This window comes from Eulemur rufifrons, chromosome 3, assembly GCF_041146395.1.
Source record: "Eulemur rufifrons isolate Redbay chromosome 3, OSU_ERuf_1, whole genome shotgun sequence".
Classification (NCBI taxonomy): Eukaryota; Metazoa; Chordata; class Mammalia; order Primates; family Lemuridae; genus Eulemur; species Eulemur rufifrons.
In genome coordinates, this window is record NC_090985.1 from 1,829,161 (window position 1) to 1,850,339 (window position 21,179).

At 61.3% G+C, this 21,179-nt stretch overlaps 1 protein-coding gene across 1 annotated transcript in view; it reads left to right on the forward strand.

Annotated features, from left to right (window-relative positions):
• The window catches only part of CEMIP (cell migration inducing hyaluronidase 1), a 150,925-nt gene that overhangs the window by 99,127 nt on the left and 30,619 nt on the right, over nucleotides 1-21,179 (forward strand). The window contains exons 10-13 of the mRNA XM_069466540.1: nucleotides 3,105-3,237; nucleotides 3,917-4,108; nucleotides 14,399-14,574; nucleotides 15,225-15,434. Coding sequence (XP_069322641.1) covers nucleotides 3,105-3,237; nucleotides 3,917-4,108; nucleotides 14,399-14,574; nucleotides 15,225-15,434 — 711 coding nt within the window. The remainder of the gene's footprint in view (nucleotides 1-3,104; nucleotides 3,238-3,916; nucleotides 4,109-14,398; nucleotides 14,575-15,224; nucleotides 15,435-21,179) is intronic.

Consider the following 21,179-nt stretch of genomic DNA (forward strand, 5'->3'; position numbering starts at 1 on the left):
CCCCCCACGAGGAACGTGTCCTCTGACAATGTCTTGCTGAGCACCGAAGCGCCTCGTGAGTTCCAAACTCCTGATGCCAGAACAGGACCTTGGCTTTTCCTTGGCAAAACCAAGGCCCACCGGGCGAAGCGAGGGAGTCCTCTAGGAGGGGAGGGTCATGTGCCCCGCGGTGAATCCAGCCCTCGTCTCCAGAGAAAGGAGCAGGCGCTGCCACCTGAGACGCCAGCCTGGCCCCTACGCCCCGCCCCCGGGCTCCAGTCCACGGCCCCGACCCAGCTGGAGCGTCCCTTTGTGCTCAGGAAGGTGACAGTGCTAATGCCAACACGCTCCTGGTTGTTCCCACGGCCAGAGCTGCGAAGCGGCCTCGTCTGTGCTCATGAGGGGCGAGAGAAGCCGGATCCCAGCCTTTCCGGAAGGCGCCCAGCACACGGGCCAGGAGCTAAGCCCTGGTTAGCCCCGGAGAGAAGGAAGGGAAGCAGGACTCCCACGAGCCCACGGTGCCACTGTGGGCAGTCACAGTTTGCTGTGGCACCTGGTGCCGCCTTCTCCCGTGTGCTCCTCTGTGTGGCTGCACCAGCCCGGGCCTGGCCCCCTGTCCTGCACAGGGGGGTCCCAGGACCCCTGCCCTGCGCTGCCGGAGGGGCGTCAAGGACGTTTGTGACAGGGCAGGATTGCAAGGGGCCGGTTGGGAAGGAACAGGAAATAGCAAGATTGGCACAGTTGACCTCCAGGAAACTTTTTCCAAGATCTAATGTTTTGTGATTCTGCAAAAAACAAGAAGAAGGAAACAAAAAGCCAGAAAGCTCTGAGTCTGCCTGAGAGATCAGAGCTGCCCTGGGGCGCCCTGGCGGGCAGCGGGCGAGGGGCCCGGGCAGCAGGGAGGCGGCGCCCGGCCAGGTGCGCACCCTGCAGGGCCCTAGGAGAGAGTGCCCCAGCCTCACCCGCGGTCCTGGTCGTCACCTGTCAGGTCATTTAACTTAGTGCCTCAGTTTCCTCACCTGCACAAATGGGGAAAATAATTGCTCCCTCGTGGGATGGTTTTATGGATTTAATACAACAATACACGAAGTCCCCAAACCAAAGTGAGTGCCCATAAACCTTATTATTTAGCATTATTTTATCATTAGTTATAGTATGTTCATTATTTTACTATCCTTATTGTGAATAACGATAAAGTCGTGAACTTAGAGAGACTGTTTCACTGGATGGTGGTGGACCCTTTGTGCTCTTCTTATCCGGACCTGAGGTCGTTGTTGAGGTCAGAAAAAGCAAAAAGCAGAGCTGAGTGGATGTTCCCTCCACGCACTGCTGGACGTTGTACCCGGCAAAGTGTCCGGCCGCGTCCGACGGCGTTTCCATGCTCCGTTCCCAGCACGCGGAACCTCCCGCTGAAGACCATTCTGTCGGCAATGGGGAAACATCAGGAGGTCCAGGCGCTGGGCTCGACATTTGACATTCGACATTCGGGTGACCTTGAGCTTGCACCTGAGCCTCTCTGGGCATCAGCGTCGGCCGTGTCTGCACCGTCTCTCTGGCTGCCGCGGGGACGGCCGGACGGTGGGCGAGTGCGTGGCTCGCAGGAAAGGGCTGGACTCCACCGCGGCTGAGCTCACATCTGCACGGCCCTCCTTTCGAGCCAAAGACAACGGTCTGCTGGGTTCAAAACAGTGTTTCCTAAAAAGGCTCCTCTTTTTTTTTTTTTTGATTGGCTATACTCTCCTTCCTCATTACCCCATCCTGGTCCCTTTGGTCTCCGTGCCAAAGATGACAGCGGCTGCAGCCCTCGGTCTGAATCTCATGTCTCTGGACAACAGGCACCATCTGAATGCAGACACGCCCGGCTCTGGGACGAGCCCCAGCTGGCAGGGACCCTGCCCTGCTGGGATCCTGCTCCCTAAGTTCTCCACTGGCCTCGCAGCTGCCTCCAGTCAGCCCTCACCCACTGACCCCCGCCCCGGTGCCAGGCTCTGGGCTGGAAGCTGGGGACGGGGGCAAAACCCTGCTCCTTGCCCTCCCGGATCTGAGCAGAGGACGTTAGGCTCTGAGCACCTGGCGGGGGGGGGACAAGTCTGGGTGCCAGGGTTGGCTCTGCCACTTACTGGCTTCGTGACCCTGGGCAAGTGACTCGACCTTGCGGAGGGCCTCTTTCCTTATCTGTAAAACTAACAACGGACCCCTAGATTTGCTGTGCAGACGGAATGGGACAGTGTGCATAAACAGCTCCATAACTCCAAAAACGGTGCTCAAACTGTATTGTCCATTAGAGTCACCTGGGCAGCTTATAAAAGTCCAGAAGCCCAGGCTGCAGCCCAGACACAGTCAAATCTGAGACTCCAAGGATGGAGCCTGGGCGTGAGTATTGTTTAAAAACTCCAGCCTGGCACGGTGGCTCACACCTGTCATCCTGGCACTCTTGTTGGCAGAGGCAGGAGGATCGCTTGAGGTCAAGAGTTTGAGACCAGCCTGAGCAAGAGCAAGACCCCGTCTCTACTAAAAATAGAAAGATTAGGCGGGCGTGGTGCTGTGCGCCTGTAGTCCCAGCTACTCGGGAGGCTGAGGCAGGAGGATCACTTGAGCCCCGGAGTGTGAGTTTGCTGTGAGCTGGGCTGACGCCACTGCACTCTAGCCTGGGCAACAGAGTGAGACTCTGTCTCAAAAATAAATAAAAAGTAACTAAATAAATGCAAACTCCCCACATGATGTGCAGCCGTGTCTGGGCGCCAGGGGACTGACGCGGTGAGCCCTCATGAACGGCAGCCGCTGTGAGAAGCAGCCGCTCAGATCCCGGAGAGCTCGTGCTGAGCTTGCTGTGGACGCCCGCAGAGCATGCACCAGCGATGAGCGATAAATCGCTAGCTTGAAGCTGAGTGCCGGGGGCCCAGGCAAGGCATTTATCCATTCCGAGACTTCACGCCGTCTTTCTTATAACAGAACTGGCGGGGCAATCGTTGGGATGACAATCTGAGGCCATTGCCGACAGTTTTGCAGCAGGGACAGTTTTAGACTTGTGACTGTGTGTTTAGAACAGTAATCACCACCTTCTTTCTTTGTAAAAAAAAAAAAAAAAAAAAGACTCTGCTCTGTCATTTCCGTGTCGTTCCCAGGCCACGACAGTGGATGGAATTAACCTCAGCGCTGAGGTCGTCTACAAGAAAGGCCAGGATTACAGGTTCGCTTGCTACGACCGCGGCCAGGCCTGCCAGAGCTACCGAGTGCGGTTCCTCTGCGGGAAGCCTGGTGAGCACCCCTTGCTGGGGACAGAAACGCAGCCCCGGCTCTGCTCCCGGCATCTCGGGGACACGGTGCTCCTCGCGGAGGGCGCTTGTGACCCAGGAGCAGCGGGAGGGTCCGCGGAGTTGGCAGGAGACAGCGGGGCCCCACCCTGCCCGTGGGCGTCTCAGGAGGGGGCAGGGGCGGGGTGCAGAGGGACAGAGAGAGCCCAGCCCTGCAGGGATGCGCAGCTCCTTGCCCCGCTGGCTGCGGTTATTCTGAGCCTGGTTGCCGAGGTCGTCATTAGAAGGGACTGGAAATGGTGGGTGTGGCCACCTGCAGAAGGCCGTCATTAGGATGGGGATGCTTGGGGGGAGAGGTTTACGGCCACTGTAAATAATAGTTGAGAAAATCGGTATTTGTTTTATATCTTAGCGAAGTGGGTGTGGTGAGACAGCCGCATTTAACCACAGCTAAGGAGTGAGTGGAAAATTCCTCTGCCCAGAGCTAATGAATGGCTCTTTTCTGGTAGGGTTTTTGTTGACTTCAAAAACCTGAACCAAGGCCGGGAGGGAATGAGCCAGTGATTTGGGTTCTGGATAGGCAAACCTGCACTTCCTTATTTCTGGAGGGGAAGGGAGGGACCGGACAGCCGACAGTTTGCCAAGGGCAGAGGCTGCATCTCGGCCTTCCTGTTTTGTCGCAGTGAGGCCCAAGCTCACGGTCACCATCGACACCAACGTGAACAGCACCATCCTGACTCTGGAGGACAATGTGCAGTCATGGAAGCCCGGAGACACTCTGGTCATGGCCAGCACTGATTTCTCCATGTACCAGGCGGAAGAGTTCCAGGTGCTTCCCTGCAAAACCTGTGCCTCCAACCAGGTCAAAGTTGCAGGTAGGACTTCCACGAACCCCTCCCTAGGCTGGCTGAATCTGAAAATTGTTAGGCTTAAAGTAAGCTAAAATCACAGCAAAGCTGTATCTGTCAGCTATGGCAGTACTAATGCTGCGTAACAAAAGAACCATAAAATTTCATGGCAAGAGTTTATTGGTTTCTCGTGCATCTGCAGGTGTCCAGGGTTCAGTTTCTCTAGCATGATCCCGGCTCCAGAGTGGGAGTTGGTTCAGGTCAGCTCCATAAGCCTCCTCCTTCCCAGGACGTGTTCTTCTCGTGGGGAAGGTTGAAAGCTCCTAGAAGGGCGAGTGGGACCAGGACTCTCAAGGCCTAGGCTGAGAACTGGCAGGCACTCGCACCCACTTTCCACTGGCGAAAGCAGATCACGCGGTGAAGCTCACACAGACGGGATGGCAAAGCTCGTTTCTCCCTCCAGGATTGGCGGGGGGCAGTGAATGTTTGTTAGGCAATAGTTCAGTCTGCTGCAAAACTTTGTCTCCTTATAGCTTTTGGGTTTTCCTTTCTTCTCCTAAATCTTGACTTAGAAGCCTTGTAATTTATATTATGTGGGGTTACTGGAATCATAGATTGTTAGAGGTAAAAAGAGACCTCAAATATAACTCTGGTCAATTATTCTTAGCAGGGGGACTTATGTATCAATTGGGGTTCTTTGGTTGTAAGCAACAGAACTCAACTATCTTAAGCAAAAAAGGAATTTACTGGGAGGCTATTCAGCTTCAAGAGCGAAAGTTGAAGCTAAGCAAACAGGCTGCAAAGGACAAGAACAGGGCAGCTTTGGGGATCCCAGGAGCTAACGGGCAGCATCCTTAGGGTGTCACTGTCTTTAAGCACCATGCTCAGGCCCTGGGACACGGTGCTCAAAAGTCGCCTCCCAGGGAGAGAGCGTGATGGGGGGCGGCCCGTGTGCTCACCCTTCGGCTAGGAAAGGCAAGGACCTGCACTCACGGTTCTCCTAAGACCGCAGGAAGTGGAGAAAGGGTCATTCCCCAAAGAAAAACTGGGGTGTATGAGCGGGAAAAGGGGGAATCGATCGTCTCAGGACACTCAGAGGACACTGCTCGGCACCGTGACGGGCAGCCCTGAACGCAGTCCATGCAAAGAGGCTCTGGGCGAGGCTGTCTGCAGTCGGACACCTAACGTGATCGGGACGTGCCGACATGGGTCACGTTCCATGACGACATTTAGAAGAAGCATTTTGGGTTTCTTGGTAGAGGCAGAAAAGTGTGAAGGGCACAGGCTCTGGGACCAGGGATGTGGGGTTCAAATGACAAGAATGGCAGCTGTCGGCTGCATGACCTTAGACACTTACTTAACCTCTTTCTGCCTCAGTTTCCTCATCTGTGAAATGGTGATAATGATCATAACTACTTCGTGGGGTTGTTGTGAAGATTAAAGGAATTTGTAGGTGTGAGGTACTGAAAATAGTGCCTGGCACATAGTAAGTGCTCAACAAATGTCAGCTGCGGTTATTGTTCGTATTGGGTGCAATGATTCAGCAACTGAACTTCAAGATGGGAAGGGGAGAGAGGGCGCGGCCGCGGGCCAGTGGTCGCGCTCTGTGTGTCTTGTGGGTGCTTGGCCCTGCCCTTCCGGGACGTGCAGGAGAGGGTGTCGCAAGGGCGGGAAGCAGACCATTCCTACTGTGATGAACCGGTGCCCGGGTCTGCCGTGGCCGGCAGCCATCTCTCTGCACGACTCGGCGCCGCGGGCGTGGATGCCAGTTCCGTGAGTGTGCGCCGCACCCTCCCTGCACCCTGGGCAGAGCAGGCGTCCTCGCCCCGCCCTTCCTCCACGAGGCACAAATGAGGACATGGCAGGACCATGTCATTGTCTGTTCAACAAGCTGGCGGAGTGCGCGTGTGTGGGCCCGGCTGCCCGGCTGCCTGTCACCGGGTGAGCGGGACAGAGAGGCTCCCTGCCCTCTGGGCGCCCTCCATGCCGCAACGGGAACAGACGTCCACCACAGGGTCACTGCAGTCGGGATTCGCCCGAGACACCTGCTGTGACAGTGGAACGTGGGAGACGTTGGGGGCATAGAAAGGGGGACTTGGCAGAGTTAGAGCGGGCGTGGGGCCTTCCCGGGGGACCGAGCGAGTGAGTCGGGGCGGCTAGGAGGGAGCAGTACGGCAGAGAGGGAAGTCAAGCTAGCGAGGAGGGAGAAGACTGCAGAGAGGGATGTCAAGCTAGCGAGGAGGGAGCAGTACTGCAGAGAGGGATGTCAAGCTAGCGAGGAGGGAGCAGTACTGCAGAGAGGGATGTCAAGCTAGCGAGGAGGGAGCAGTACTGCAGAGAGGACCGCCGTGCGTGGAGCAGGGAGCCTCCCAGCCGCAGGGGATCAGAGCGGAGGTCGTGAGAGCCGCCTGGGGCTGGCGAGCGGCGGAGGCTGGTGCGGTCTGGGGCTTTGCTCTGAGTGTGCAGGGCAGCTGCTGAAGGGCAGAAGCCTGTTGCGTGTCCCTGGCGAGGGAGGACGTCCCGTCCCCATGTTTGTGGGAAGCAGCCAGAGAAGCAAGTGCCCGATGACTTCAGACCCCTGGGTCTGTGCTGGGTGACTCTGTGTCTCCCGGGACAGCACATTGTGGACAAGCCCCTGGGATGTCAGCGGTCCCCTGGACTCGTGGCGGGAGTGGCACTCAGCTGATGAGCTGCATCAATGTCCCCTGTGACGATCCGCAGGCCTGGGGCGGCGTGTGGGGCTGTCTCGGAGGTGAGAAGCCTGACCCTGAGCCCGACCTGTGCGGAGGTGGAAGAGGGTACCCCTGGAGAGGCTCTGGGTCTGTTCAGACCAGCGCCCGTCCGCACCCCTCGAGGGCTGGGCCCCCCGAGGCCTGGAGGGAGCCCTCACTTTGAGCAGGTCCCGGCAGGGCAGCTGCGGGGCCAGGGGTGGCCGTGGGTGTGTCGGAGCTCGCCCGGCTCTTGGGCCGCGGGTTTGGGTGCTGAGCGGGCAGCGTTTGGCCGGCGGGGCCGGCTGCTCTGTGAGGCCTCCGGGTGCACAGAGATGAGAGGACAGGGCTGCCCCGGCCCTGAGCACCTCGGGAGGGAGGGTGAGCGGAGAAGATGCCGGAGTCCCCTCGAGACCCAGACTCCCTTGGTTTAGCTCTGCCTGTGCCCTCACTCACCACCCTCACCCCGGCCGACCTCCACTCCTCAAAGTTCGCAGGCTCAGAGTGGCCGTCAGTGTGGCCGTCAGTGTGGCCATCAGAGTGGCCATCGGCTCAGCTCCGCTCAGCACTCCAGGCCATGAAAGCAGCCCCCTCCCCCACCCCAGTGAGCTGCGTCAGAAAAGCCCCAGGTAGGGGTGCACGCATGTGCGTGTGTGTGTACACGCGTGTGCGTGTTTGTCCTGGAGGGGCTCGCATTTCCCCCGTCCATGCAGAGCCCACCCCCTGGCTGTCCACCCCTGACGGGGCGCGAGGACTCCGCCTGCTTCCGTCTCCCCTGTGGCCCCCCGGCTGGCGGCGGGGACGGTCACAGCCCTCCCAGAGCCTCCCTCCTCACGGCCCCGAATTCCAGCAAACAGGACTGTTTGCATTTCAAGGGCTTTCTGACAGGAGACAGAGTAGTGAAAATGCATGAATCATCTAAAAAATATATCTCAAAATTTTGCCAGCCACGGTGTGATTCCCGACACCCCGCAGTGTGGCGATAGAAGCCCTCCGTGACCTCCCGCCCGTGTGCGGTGCCAGTTCCCACTCCGCAGACACCCCCTTCTGCGCAGACAGCCCCCTTCTGCGCAGACACCCCCCTTCTGCGCAGACACCCCCCTTCTGTGCAGACACCCCCTTCTGCGCAGACACCCCCCTTCTGCTCAGACACCCCCCTTCTGCGCAGACACCCCCTTCTGCGCAGACACCCCCTTCTGCTCAGACACCCCCTTCTGCGCAGACACCCCCCTTCTGCTCAGACACCCCCTTCTGCGCAGACATCCCCCTTCTGCTCAGACACCCCCCTTCTGCGCAGACACCCCCTTCTGCTCAGACACCCCCCTTCTGCGCAGACATCCCCCTTCTGCTCAGACACCCCCCTTCTGCGCAGACACCCCCCTTCTGCGCAGACACCCCCTTCTGCGCAGACACCCCCTTCTGCTCAGACACCCCCCTTCTGCGCAGACACCCCCTTCTGCGCAGACATCCCCCTTCTGCGCAGACACCCCCCTTCTGCTCAGACACCCCCTTCTGCTCAGACACCCCCTTCTGCTCAGACATCCCCCTTCTGCTCAGACACCCCCTTCTGCGCAGACATCCCCCTTCTGCGCAGACACCCCCCTTCTGCTCAGACACCCCCTTCTGCGCAGACATCCCCCTTCTGCTCAGACACCCCCCTTCTGCGCACACCACTGCTCATTCGGACCCGCACGGACCGGGCCCCGTGCGCTGCGGGTCCCCGACATAGACCACCTCACTCACTCTTCACGGCACCCCGGCACGGCGGGGCCGCTGTCTGCATCACGGCACAGAGGAGGGAACCGAGGAAATGACACGTCTGGACTCGGGCTGTCCAGCAGGGCGGCCGCCAGCCACACGTGGCTATTCAAATTTAATTAAAATTAAATACAATTAGTAATGTCACCCCTCAGTGACAGCAGCCAGGTTCCAGGAGTTCGGTGGCTGCCACCCTGGGCCGCACAGAGCAGCGCGGCCGGCGGTGCCGTGTGGACCGGGCTAGTCCGCGTCTGGGGAGTCAGGCTCAGGGCCACCCGGCCCCACGGCCACACGTGCCGCTGCGTCCTTCCCCAGTGCAGGGCCCTACTCCTGGTGTCTCCACCTGAGGGTGACTGCAGGGGGGCCTGGGGGGCTCTGTGGTTTAGACGTGTCCCCCGGACGCATGGGCCGGCTCTTCCCATGTGACGGTCCCTGACCCTGGGCGCCTAGAGCCGGCCCACCCTGGAGAGAGGTCGCCGGCCTGCAGGGGAGCTAGGGGAGGTCAGTGTTCGGGGCCCTGTGGGGGCAGAGCCCCTCGGATTCCCGGCTCTCCTCCCCCCTCACCCGGCTGCTCCCGGCGCTTCTGGATTATTCGGGACAAATCTGGCCTGGCCACACCTGCCTCTCCCTGGCTGGGCCTTGCGCAGGAAGGGAGGGTGGAGGCCGGGTGGGAGCGTCCGCAGGCAGGGTGGGGCGCAGGGGAGTCGGGCCCAGCTTCCCTCGATAACGCGGGGAGTGGCCGGACAGATAAGCCGGCCTGGTTTCCGGGCCCTGCTCGGTCCGCGCTGCGTGGGAATGAGCCGAGCCGAGCGCTGCCGGAACGCTGGGAAGGGGGGGCCAGCGCTCAGCGCGGTGGGGGGGTCTCACCCGGGAGACGCTGCAGCTGGGTCCGGAAGGACAAAGCGATTTGCTCCTTGGTCGAGGGGGGGAAAGGTGGACCCAGGCAGGGGGAGCTGCGCAGAGGAAAGCTCTGCGAGGTGACGAGGCAAAGCGTAGGCGGCAGTGTGGCTGGGGGGGCCGCAGGGCTGTGACAGTGCCAGGAGATGAGCCCACCAGGGGCGGGGTTTTACTCCATCGACCCGTCAGACTGGGGGGCGGGGAGCGGGGGTCCTCAAAGGGAAAGTCCTTTGCTGGCCGGCCAGCGGGACTGGGCCTGTTGCCCTCTGGGGGTCGTCCCTGGGAAGTTTGCTGTGCTGTGCCCCCCGGCGCCCCTCCCCGGCAGCTCTGAGCCGCGCTGGGGCACTGGCAGTTGGTTCTTCCTCTGCTCTCCGAGAACTGCCCGAGGGAGCCTTGCTTGGCTGAGAAAGCCTTCAGGTTGCTGGGCGCGGCCAGGACAGCTTTCCACTGGGGTGTCCACTGGGAAAGAAAAGACGTCCCAGATCCCGCATGTCTAGAGACAGGGGGCCTGGGAGAGCAGGATCCTGAAAGTCCTCAGGTTTACTGACCCTTGACCTGCAGGGAGTACCCTGGACTGGGGTGGTCTGGGAGACTGGGAGAGGCAGTGCGGCAGAGGGTGCTGAAAGTTCTTTGGTTTTTATATTGATCCCCAATATCTTTCCCTGACGAGGGATGGACAGGAGGGAAGATGTGTCCACACAGAATTGCACGTATAGGAGGCGGAGTGTGTGTGTGCCATGCAGGAGGTAGGACGCGTGTGCACCATGTAGGAGATGGGATGAGTGTGCACTACATAGGAGGTGGAATTCTTGTGTGCACCACGCAGGAGGTGGGACATGTATGCACCACGCAGGAGGTGGCATTTGTGTGCACACGCAGGAGGTGGGACATGTGTGCACCACGCAGGAGGTGGCATTTGTGTGCACCACGCAGGAGGTGGGACATGTGTGCACCACACAGGAGGTGGCATTTGTGTGCACACGCAGGAGGTAGGACGCGCGTGCACCAGGCAGGAGGTGGGATGCGCGTGCACCAGGCAGGAGGTAGGATGCGCGTGCACCAGGCAGGAGGTGGGATTGTGCGTGCACCAGGCAGGAGGTGGGACACGCGTGCACCAGGCAGGAGGTGGGATGCGCGTGCACCAGGCAGGAGGTGGGACGCGCGTGTGCACCAGGCAGGAGGTGGGACGCGCGTGCACCAGGCAGGAGGTAGGATGCGCGTGCACCAGGCAGGAGGTAGGATGCGCGTGCACCAGGCAGGAGGTGGGATTGTGCGTGCACCAGGCAGGAGGTGGGACACGCGTGCACCAGGCAGGAGGTGGGATGCGCGTGCACCAGGCAGGAGGTGGGACGCGCGTGTGCACCAGGCAGGAGGTGGGACGCGCGTGCACCAGGCAGGAGGTAGGATGCGCGTGCACCAGGCAGGAGGTAGGACGCACGTGCACCAGGCAGGAGGTGGGACGCGCGTGCACCAGGCAGGAGGTGGGACGCGCGTGCACCAGGCAGGCGGGGCAGCCTGCAGACCGGGATGCAGGACTGGCCCTCGGGGGGGAGAGGGAAGGAAGGATGCTTGGGTGGCAAGAGCCTCAGACACTGGGGTGGCTCCGAGAGAGTGCGGGTGGCCACCGGGGAGCGCGGGAGCAGAGCCTGCCCATTAGGGGAGTCTCACGGGGCAGACGTGACTCTAGGCCCTGGTTGCTGGGAGGAGCTCGAGGACAGCACGGCCCTGGGACAGCACAGCTGGACCCCACGGTGCGGCCGCTGGAAGCCGCCTGCTCACAGCAGCCTCTGCAGCCGTCTTGAAGAGACAGAGCAGTGTGACCTTGTGGCTGTTGAGAGGACCCTGTGCAGACTTGGAGATAAGATGACAAGCTCAGCCCTCGGAGTCAGGGTCGAGGGTGCCAGGAGAGTGGAGGGGCTCGGGGAGGCGGGTCCCACGCCTTCACAGGGCATGGCCCCGAGTGACGCAATGGGAGCATTCTGCTAAAGTGGATTTCGTGGGAAAGCTCAGACTCACAGTGCTCACTCGGTCACAGGGCCGGAGTCGGGGGTGAAAAGAAGCAGCCTGGCTGCCCCGTGTCACCGGTGGGCCCCCCGCTCTCCTCCCACCTGGCCGCAGACCACTGGCAAACCCCGAGCACCCTCTGACCTTCCCTGCCCTCAGAAGGGGCAGTTAAGGAGCTGGCTTAAGTGACGGCGCTTAATTAGATGGGACTACTGTCAATTGTCAACATGTCCTTCAACAAACCCTCCTCTGGACTCCTCAGCCCTCAGAGCGCGGGGGCTCTGCCAGCTGCCACGCAGAAGCCAGTGCAGAGCCCTGGTGGGGGGAGGTCTGCCCCGCACACCTGGGTGGGCCACATACCTGGCGTGCGTGGGAAGGCCACAGAGCCCGTGGGGGGAGACAAGGCTTCCCCATGGGTGGCCAGAGGGAACCCCGCTTCTGACTGTCCAGCTGTAAAGACACGGCCCTGTGACCCCCAGCAGGAGCCACGGGGGCTGCTCTCGAGGAAGAGGCTCCAGCATTCTGCAGCGCTAACCTGTCCCAGCCTCTCCTCTGGCCGATGTCAGAGCCCCAGTGACACCCAGGGCCTGGCTGTGCTCACTCCTGGCCCATGTGGCCGGGCACAGACCTTTGGCATCAGATGCGTTTGGCAAGAGTAGTGTATCTCACTAAATTCTTAGTGAAATTACTTGCTAGAGCCTGAGCCTTGCTGAAGAAGGACTCCGTGGCAGGCTGAGTCGTGGCCCACAGCTGTGTCCACATCCTGATCCTCAGTACCCGCAGATGGTGCCTTACCCGGCCAGAGGGACGTCGTAGAGGGGATAAATCAAGGCTGTGGAGGTGGGAGTTACCCTGATTTATCTAGGTGGGCCGAGTATGATCGTGGGGTCCTTTCAAGAGAGAAGGAGGACGGTGAGGGTCAGAGGAGAAGCGGTGTGATGGCAGGAGCAGGGGCTGCAGTGCTGTGCCTTACAGAGGGAGGAAGGGGTCGTGGGCCCGGGCACAGGGGCGGCCGCTGGGTCCGAAAGAGCGAGGAGCAGGATCTCCTCTGGGGCCTCCACGAGGAACCAGCCCTGCCCACACCTTGAGTCTAGCCCTGAAAGGCTCATTTCAGACTTCTGACCTCTGGGACCGTGAGAGAATAAGTCTGTGGTGCTTTAAAGCCACTAAGTTTGTGGCTGCAGCGCCAGCAGGGCGATACCAAGTCCAGAGGAGGCACCGTCTCAGATTTGCCACCCACCCATTTCACGTCAGAATAAGATGCTTCAAAGAAGCCACGGCCTCCCTGAGTCTGCGGAATCCCAGCAGCAAGCACCCTGGACGCACCGCGGGCTTGCTGGGCGTGCCGGCGGAGGGGCAGGCGGGGTCAGCTCTTCCTGCGGTTCAGAGAGCGGGGCAGGGTCACTGGGGTGGGTGGTTGCTCGGGGCCTTCACATGTGGACACCGACGGTATCTGGGGGATGACCAAGGGCCTGGTCGCCGAAGTCGAGGTCACGGTGAAAGCCGAGTGGCGTGGGTGGTGTGGTTCAGGCCGCGGGTCCACGTGGGAGATTCTTGCGCCCTGTAATTGCGTCCTCAAATGGCAGAGAGAGCGCCTGTGGGCCAGGCAGCAGTCTCTGCAACGAGCCAAATTTAGAGCCCGGCTAAGATCTCTTTATTCTGGAAAAGAATTTGGGATTGTTGTGGATGGAGGCAGAATTCGGGGCTGTAAATCAAAGACAGTTCTGAAGTTTGAACTCCTGTCACCGTGCACCTTTCTTAAGATGCGTTTTCTGCACAGATGGAGGGGGAGGGGACTATGTTTGGCAGGAGACGTGGGGAGGGAGGTGGTGAGGGAGGGGGTGGGAGAGCATGGAGGGGCAGGAGGGAGGGGTAGGAGGAGGGGTAGGAGGAAGGGTCAGTGCCACCGCAGTTCAGGGAGGGGCTCTGGCCACAGCGGGGAAGAGACTGGCAAGAGCTAGGAGGGGGAGCACAGTCAGGAAAAGGTCTTTGTGTGTTAGTTTTTTAAGAATAGGGAGGCCTAGAGGAGTCTGAAAACAGAGTTAGGAGCCAAGTGCACCAAGAAATGAAGCCGCGGGGGGAGGTGAGCTACTGGGGTCCAGGACCTTGGAACATGGCGGGGCTCTGGGAAGCCGGAGCAGAGCAGGGAGAGCATTCTCGCCCCCAAGGCCAGAGGGAGGGGCGAGGTGGCAAGGAGGTCCCCAGAGAGTAGGCGGCCTCTTATCCACGGTTCCACACGGTACCACTGAGGCAGCAGAGCCGGCCACAGTGGGGGACGCGGAAGCTCCGATCTGGCTCTTTCTGCAGCACCAGGAGGCAGGTCCGGGCTCTCCACGAGGCTCAGGAGAGCAGGTGGGACCTGCCTGGGGCGACAGGGGGTGAGACAGGGAGCCTGTTTTATCCTCGTAAGAATCCCAGTGGTCGGCACTCCAGGGCGTCATCCAGACCGGGTCTCTCGCTCCCCCTGCGTCTCAAGGGCGGGTCCTCGTCTGCGTGGGCAAGGCTGGCCTCCCGGCCGCCCCGGAGAGGAAGAGGAGAAGCAGCCTGGAGGTTGCACCCAGCGCTTCCCTTCACCCCCTGTGCCACGCCCGACGGCCAGCGGGCTGGGAAGTGCCGCCCTGCAGCGCGGGGGGAGTCTTGGGGGGTCTCATACTGAAAGCAGAGCAGGGAACACGTGCCAGGGGCAGTCGGCCGTTTCTGCCAAGACTCGCGCACGCGGGCTGTGAATCCCACCCCTACCCCCACCCCCACCTCCACCTCCACCTCCACCTCCAGGCACACGCCGTGCCCTTACTGGGCGGCATTCTTCTCTACAGCCAGACAGGGGTCGCGGGGACCGCCAGGCGGGCAGGGCTTGGCGATGAGTGAGCGGCCGCGTGGGAGCGCCCGGCAGGGCAGAGCACGGGGGGCACACGGTGCCTGCTCACTCCCACGCCCCCTTTCTGCCCAGGGAAGCCGCTGTACCTGCACGTGGGGGAGGAGGTGGACGGCGTGGACATGCGGGCCGAGGTCGGGCTCCTGAGCCGGAACATCGTGGTCATGGGCGAGATGGAGGACAGGTGCTACCCCTACAGCAAGCACCTCTGCAGCTTCTTTGACTTCGATACCTTTGGAGGCCACATCAAGGTAGGGGCCTGCCCGGTGGGGGTTCTCAGCCCCCCAGGAGGTTCCGTGGGGCCACCCTGTGGGTGGGGTTCCCCTGGTCAGGCGGTTCCCTGGGGCCTGACAGGAGTGGCTGTGAAGGGAGCGTGTGGCCTCCGCACTCTCGCACCACCAGAGCACGGGCTCTGGAAGGTTCCAGAGTCAGCGTCCTCTTTCCCTCCACCAGGAGAAGGCCTCAGATGGGGGGGTGGCACAGGCTCTGGGTGCCCCCGGCCCACCGCAATCGGGAGTCCCCAGTGCTCCCAGGGCCTGGGTTTTGCCAGTACCCCTCCCCCAGGTTGTCCCCAAGTGCTCCCTTCTCATGTCACTCCATGGCGGGGGAGGCAGGAAAGGGTGGAAGTGAGCCCCAGCCATCGCAGCCCCCGAGCATCTCTGTGCCAAGGAGCCCGTTGCCTGGCAACGTCCTCTGCTGTTAGTAGCACCTTGCCTGTCTCCCCCACGCGGGCAGGGCCAAGCCCCCAGCCCATAGGCAGAGAATGTCTTTCATTACGGAGTCCCTGGGTGGGGACTCACGGGACACTTTGAGGACCACGCCCTGCGTTCTCGGGCGGTGGCACCAGCCGGGGGGATCGGGAAGCGTCTCACGGGCTCCCCCTGATGCTCACCCCCCCCAGTTTGCCCTGGGGTTCAGGGCGGCGCACCTGGAGGGCGTGGAGCTGAAGCACATGGGGCAGCAGCTGCTGGGGCAGTACCCGATTCACTTCCACCTGGCCGGCGACCTGGACGGCAGGGGAGGCTACGACCCGCCCACCTACGTCCGGGACCTCGCCATCCACCACACGTACTCGCGCTGCGTCACCGTCCACGGCTCCAACGGCCTGTTGGTGAGCACCCCTCCCCCGCGGGTCTGGGGCCGGGCTGGGGGGGTTGGCATGGGAGGGGGGTTCGGACCTCGGCGCTTAGTCTAGGACCACCGGGGTCGACCCATCCTTAGCTCAGACTTTAGAAAGACAGAGACCGAGAGAAGGTCACCACCACACGGGAAGAGGAGAGCGGGGGTGTCCTTGCCAAAGGCCCCACGCTGCAGAAGGGGGACACCGATTGGTTTGGGCTTTGCCGTGGCTGCTGGGAGCCCGGTTCCTGCTGAGCCCCCCTGGGGTGACGTGGGGTCTGGGGGCCATTCTGTGGCCGCACAGGGTGACAGCACTGCCAGCTGCAGCCGGGGGTCCTGCGAGGACCCTGGGCTGTGGCAGCCGCCCAGCAGACGGGAGGCAGAGGCTGCACCGGGCCGAGGCTGCTCCAGAGCAGGCGCTGGGGGAGCAGTGCCAGCCTCGGCAAGCTGGTGCGCGCCGGAGTCTGTCCCGACGTCCACAGATGATTTTTACGCTGAATTCTCCTCCAAAGAACTGACCTTCCATCCTCTACAAACTGCACAGCAGGACGTCCCAGACTGGCACCCTGCAGGCCGAGTCCAGCAACCAGATGTGTTGTGTTTGGCTTGCACAGTGTTTAGAGAAACTCTGATGATTTTTATGCTAAATTGATAATTTTGCACTAGACTGAACTTTCTTTAAATGAACTACACTTATAGCCTCCATAAACTTTAAAACCGGATGTCGCAAAATGCCACCCTGCGAGCTGAGTCCAGCAACCAAATGTGTTGTGTTTGGCTCAAATGGTGTTTATAGAAACGTTTGAATTAGTTTCCATCATTTAAAAATTAACAGATTCCACATAGAAGTCTGGATCCCTGGCCTCTCTTGGACGGCGGGGTGCGTGGGCAGCCCCGGCCCCGCCTGCCCGCACGGTGGCAGGGGCTCGGAACCGTCGCGGCTGCCCACGCGGGGCCGGTGTGTCATCCCCAGCATGCACTGGGCCACCACGCCCACCATGTCACCGTAAATCCCCTGGCCGGTGCCACGCCTGTCACTGCCGGCTGGCCCCAGGGGCACTGGGGTTTGTGGCCTCTGCTGTAAACCAGGCAGGATGCGCCGCGCCCGGCCGTGTGTGGGGACGGGAGGAGGCAGAGGCTGTCGGCGTGCCACGGCGAAGCCACTCTTGAGTCCGTGCCATGTGCTCTTCTGCTGGGAGGGAGCGCCTGCTGTCTCTCGTCTGACTTGCTCGGATGTAAAGCCCCCCACTGAGCATGAGGGCAGAGCACGGGCTTTGCAGCCCAGTCTAGGGGGGCTCAAGGGCGTGACCCCCAGGTTGTGGGCTGTGGGATCCTGGGCAAGTTGCTCAACCTCTCTGAACCTCGGTTTCCTCCTCAGTCAAGTGGGAACATAACAGCGCACAGGGCTGTCGTGAAGATCAGAGAGATGCAAGTTCCCCGGGAGGCCACGGCCCCGGCCTGCGGGCTCGTGTGGGAGTTGTGGCCGCACACCGGGCCGGGCGGGCTCTTCCCCGCAGGGGGCAGGAGGGCCCTCTGCAGCAGCTGCGGGAAGGCGTAGGTGTTCCTGCGGCTCCAGGGGGAGCAAAGGAAAGTGTTTTCTGGCTGCAGCAGGGAGACCGCGGGCTGGACGGTGTGCGCAGACTCAGGGGCACGGCATGACACCGAGCCTGCGCTCTGCAGCCAGGTGCCCGGGGTCGCGGTCTGAGTTCTGCCACTCACTAGCCGTGTGCTCTCGGCCGGTCCTTTTCCCTCTCCTTGCTTCTGTGACATGGGGAGGGTGGCACCACCCACCCCACGCGGCTGTCTGCAGGTGTGCGCGGGCAGGGGACGGGGCACGTGGGGAGCCGGCGCCTGGGCCGCAGCCGCCCTGGGAGCAGGCGGGGGGTCGCCCCGTTACTGTGCAGTTTGCAGAACAGACGCAGCGAATGTGGTCACAACATTGTCACTCCGATTAGGGTCAGCACTCGTGGGGAGAAGTATGAGGTGGGGCTGGGCAGGAGACAGAGGCCTGCCTGAGTCTCGGGAGCTTTGCGTGCTCTGAACATTGATGCTAAGTGGGGTCCCCAAATTTAGCTTAAACTCACCTGTGTTTGGTTTTATAAAGATGAGGTTAGGTTACTGGAGCCTGTGATTGCTGATCTGGGTTGGTCAGAGTGGACGCTGTTGTGAATCTCGGGGCAATCTCACACACACACACACACACACACCCCCATACACACACCCCTGCAGTGTGGACACACACACACCCATACACACACCCCTGCAGTGTGGACATACACACACACCCCTGTAGTGTGGACACAAACACACACCCATACACACACCCCTGCAGTGTAGACACACACACACACACCCACACACATCCCTGCAGTGTGGACACACACACACCCCTGCAGTGTGGACACACACACACCCCCCTGCAGTGTGGACACACACCCATACACGCCCCTGCAGTGTGGACACACACCCATATACACACCCCTGCAGTGTGGGCACGCACACACACATGCACACACCCCCCCTGCAGTGTGGACACACACACACCCCTGCAGTGTAGACACACACACACACACCCCTGCAGTGTGGACACACACACACCCCTGCAGTGTAGACACACACACACACACACCCCTGCAGTGTGGACACACACACACCCCTGCAGTGTAGACACACACACACACACACCCCTGCAGTGTGGACACACACACACCCCTGTAGTGTGGACAGGCACACACATACCCCCCTGCAGTGCAGACACACACACACACACACCCTGCAGTGTAGACACACACACACGCACACACACCCCCTGCAGTGTAGACACACACACACCCCTGCAGTGTAGACACACACACACACACACCCCTGCAGTGTGGACACACACACACGCACACACACCCCCTGCAGTGTGGACACACACACACCCCTGCAGTGTAGACACACACACACACACACACCCCTGCAGTGTGGACACACACACACGCACACACACCCCCTGCAGTGTAGACACACACACACACACACCCTGCAGTGTAGACATACACACACGCACACACACCCCCTGCAGTGTGGACACACACACACGCACACACACCCCCTGCAGTGTGGACACACACACACACACACCCTGCAGTGTAGACATACACACACGCACACACACCCCCTGCAGTGTGGACACACACACACGCACACACACCCCCTGCAGTGTAGACACACACACACACACACCCTGCAGTGTAGACATACACACACGCACACACACCCCCTGCAGTGTAGACACACACACACACACCCTGCAGTGTAGACACACACACACGCACACACACCCCCTGCAGTGTGGACACACACACCCTGCAATGTGGACACACACATACCCCTCAGTGTGGACACGCACACACCCCCCACCCCCGCAGTGTAGACACACACACACACCCCTGCAGTGTGGACCTGTGGCTGGGTGGCCCGGGGCACGCCGTGTGACCAGTGAGGCCTTCAGTCCCCCGTGTGCCGTGGAGACTGTGATAATTACCTCTCCAGACGTGCGTGAGGTGCAATGTTTTTGCTGTCTTCGCAATCGCAAACCTTCCCAGAGCAGGGAGCCCAGGTCTCGGCCGCAGGCAGGGCTGGTGCAGGGAGAGGCGGGCATGGCCTGCTGGGGCAGGGGCGGAGGCTTCGGGCCCTCAGGGCCCCCAGCAGGGCAGTCCTGAGAGTAGAGTCTGGCAGGGCTGCAGGCTGGCGCGAGGCTGGGAAGCCAGCAGGGGCCCTCAGCCAGGAGCCTGAGTCGGGGAGCTGGGCAGGAGCCCCAAGATGCTTGGGCAGGAGGGAAGGCAGCAGGTGGGGAGGGGCACCCGGGCTGCAGTGGCACCCACAGTGGGGGAGACTCTTGGAGCCAGAGCCCTGGGAGGCTGCGTGGAAGCAGAAGTCCTCGCGCCCTACGTGCCGAGGCTGCCCTCCCTGCTGGCTCCCAGGGATGTGGGCGGCCAGACCCCAGGCGGCCAGGGAGCCGCTGCAGCCTCGTCCTGGGGGCCACACAGGGCTCTGACCTCATTCCACTCAGGGCCGAGCCCGATGGCCAAGCTGGTGGGTTGGGATTTGGAGTCTGCAGCCCTGAGTGGCCTTTCCAAGGCAAAACCAAATAGCCACGGTTCAGGACCTAGACGAAGCGCAGGCCCCTGACCCTCCAGCCACGCAGACAGCAGGGAGATGGGAGCATCCGGCGCCCTTCCCTGAAATCCGTACCGCTGGGCGGGCTCCGGGTTCACGGACTGGCAGGTCACCCTGGAAGCTCCAGCACTGGGGCAGCGAGCGCCACGTTCAGAGGTGGCCTCGGGAGCTGGATTCTCCACTGGTATTTGCTCCCTTTGCTTGGCTTGAAGGATCCGCCGTGGCCAGCTGGGTTTGGAAAGCTGCTTTTAGCCGATGAGACGAAAGGGAGCCAGAGACAGACAAAGCCTCGGTTCCGAGATTCTGACTGGAACGCAGAGGCCACGCAGTAGCGTCGCGGAAGCCTGTTCCCTGGCTCCAGCCCTGACCTGGAGGTGGCCGGGCCCCGACAGGCAGACGCTGGCTCTGCAGAAACCGGGCTGCTGCTTGTGCAGAGCTGAGAGGCGCCGTAAGGCCTGACCCCAGCCGACCCCGCAGTGTCCAGCAGCCCCTCGCTCAGGGGTCCTCCCTGCCTGCAGCCGCAGCGGCTCTGAGTGCTCCGGGCCAGAGCACGGCTCCCTTCAGCCCCACCTGCCACCTCCGCTCCTTCCCTTCCTTCACCGACTTCTGGGAAGAGTGGCCTGAAATTGTCATTTCCGCCAATTCCCGATCCTCCCTCCTCCCGGCCTGACAAAGACGTGGGCTTCTCAGCCTTTGTTCTCTCTGAGCCTGGGTGATGGCTCTCCACAACGTCACTCCCAAATGTCACCTCCGAGCTCAACAGACCCACTGCCCCCCTCCCACCTCGTGCAACTCCTTGCTCTTTCCAACGTGACAAGCACTGCAGGCTTCAGGAGGACATTGCGGTTGGAGAGCAGAGTCACAGGGACTCTGCTCTAATCTGCCAGCGTGACCTCGGGGGGCTGACGGAAATCGTCTGGCCTCGGTTTCCTCCCGTGTAAAGTGAGGATGGTGATAGAACCAGCTTCAAAGGGATTTGGGGAAGATTGAGCCAGATAGGGCGTGTGACGTGGTTGGCAGTGACAGTAAACAGTGTTATCAGCGCGTGTGTCTGCATCCGTGTTCTGTGTAAACAGCACTGGTTCCGTGACACAGAAGCAGGTGTCCTCACGGCACAGGAGTGGGCTCTGTGGTTGGATGACCTTGGCAGACACCGCACACAGGCCCCCCCCCCTCCTTTTTGGAAATCCACCGTGCACGCTGGCCCGGTGACAGCTTCCGGTAGCAACACAGGCTTAGCTTTGATTCTCCCGAACGCTTAGGTCATTTGGCCACAGTCTTAGTTCCACACACGTGCTGCAGCTCCCGGAGCTGGCCTGCTACAGAACAGAGTCTGGGACATGCTTCTCGTGAGGTCGACATTGCCGGTGTTGTCCTTCCTGTGACGCCGTGGCTGGCACGGAGGTGGCCGGCTGCTGGCAGGTGTGGGCACAGCTGCCTTCAAAGACGCCTCCAGGGCACGTCACGTGCAGACTGGACGGGGGCACTCGGGGTGTGAGATGGGATCCCGCCGGGTCTGAATGCGGCTCCTGAACCCCAAGGCGGGACACGGGGGAATCACCCTCCTGTTCCT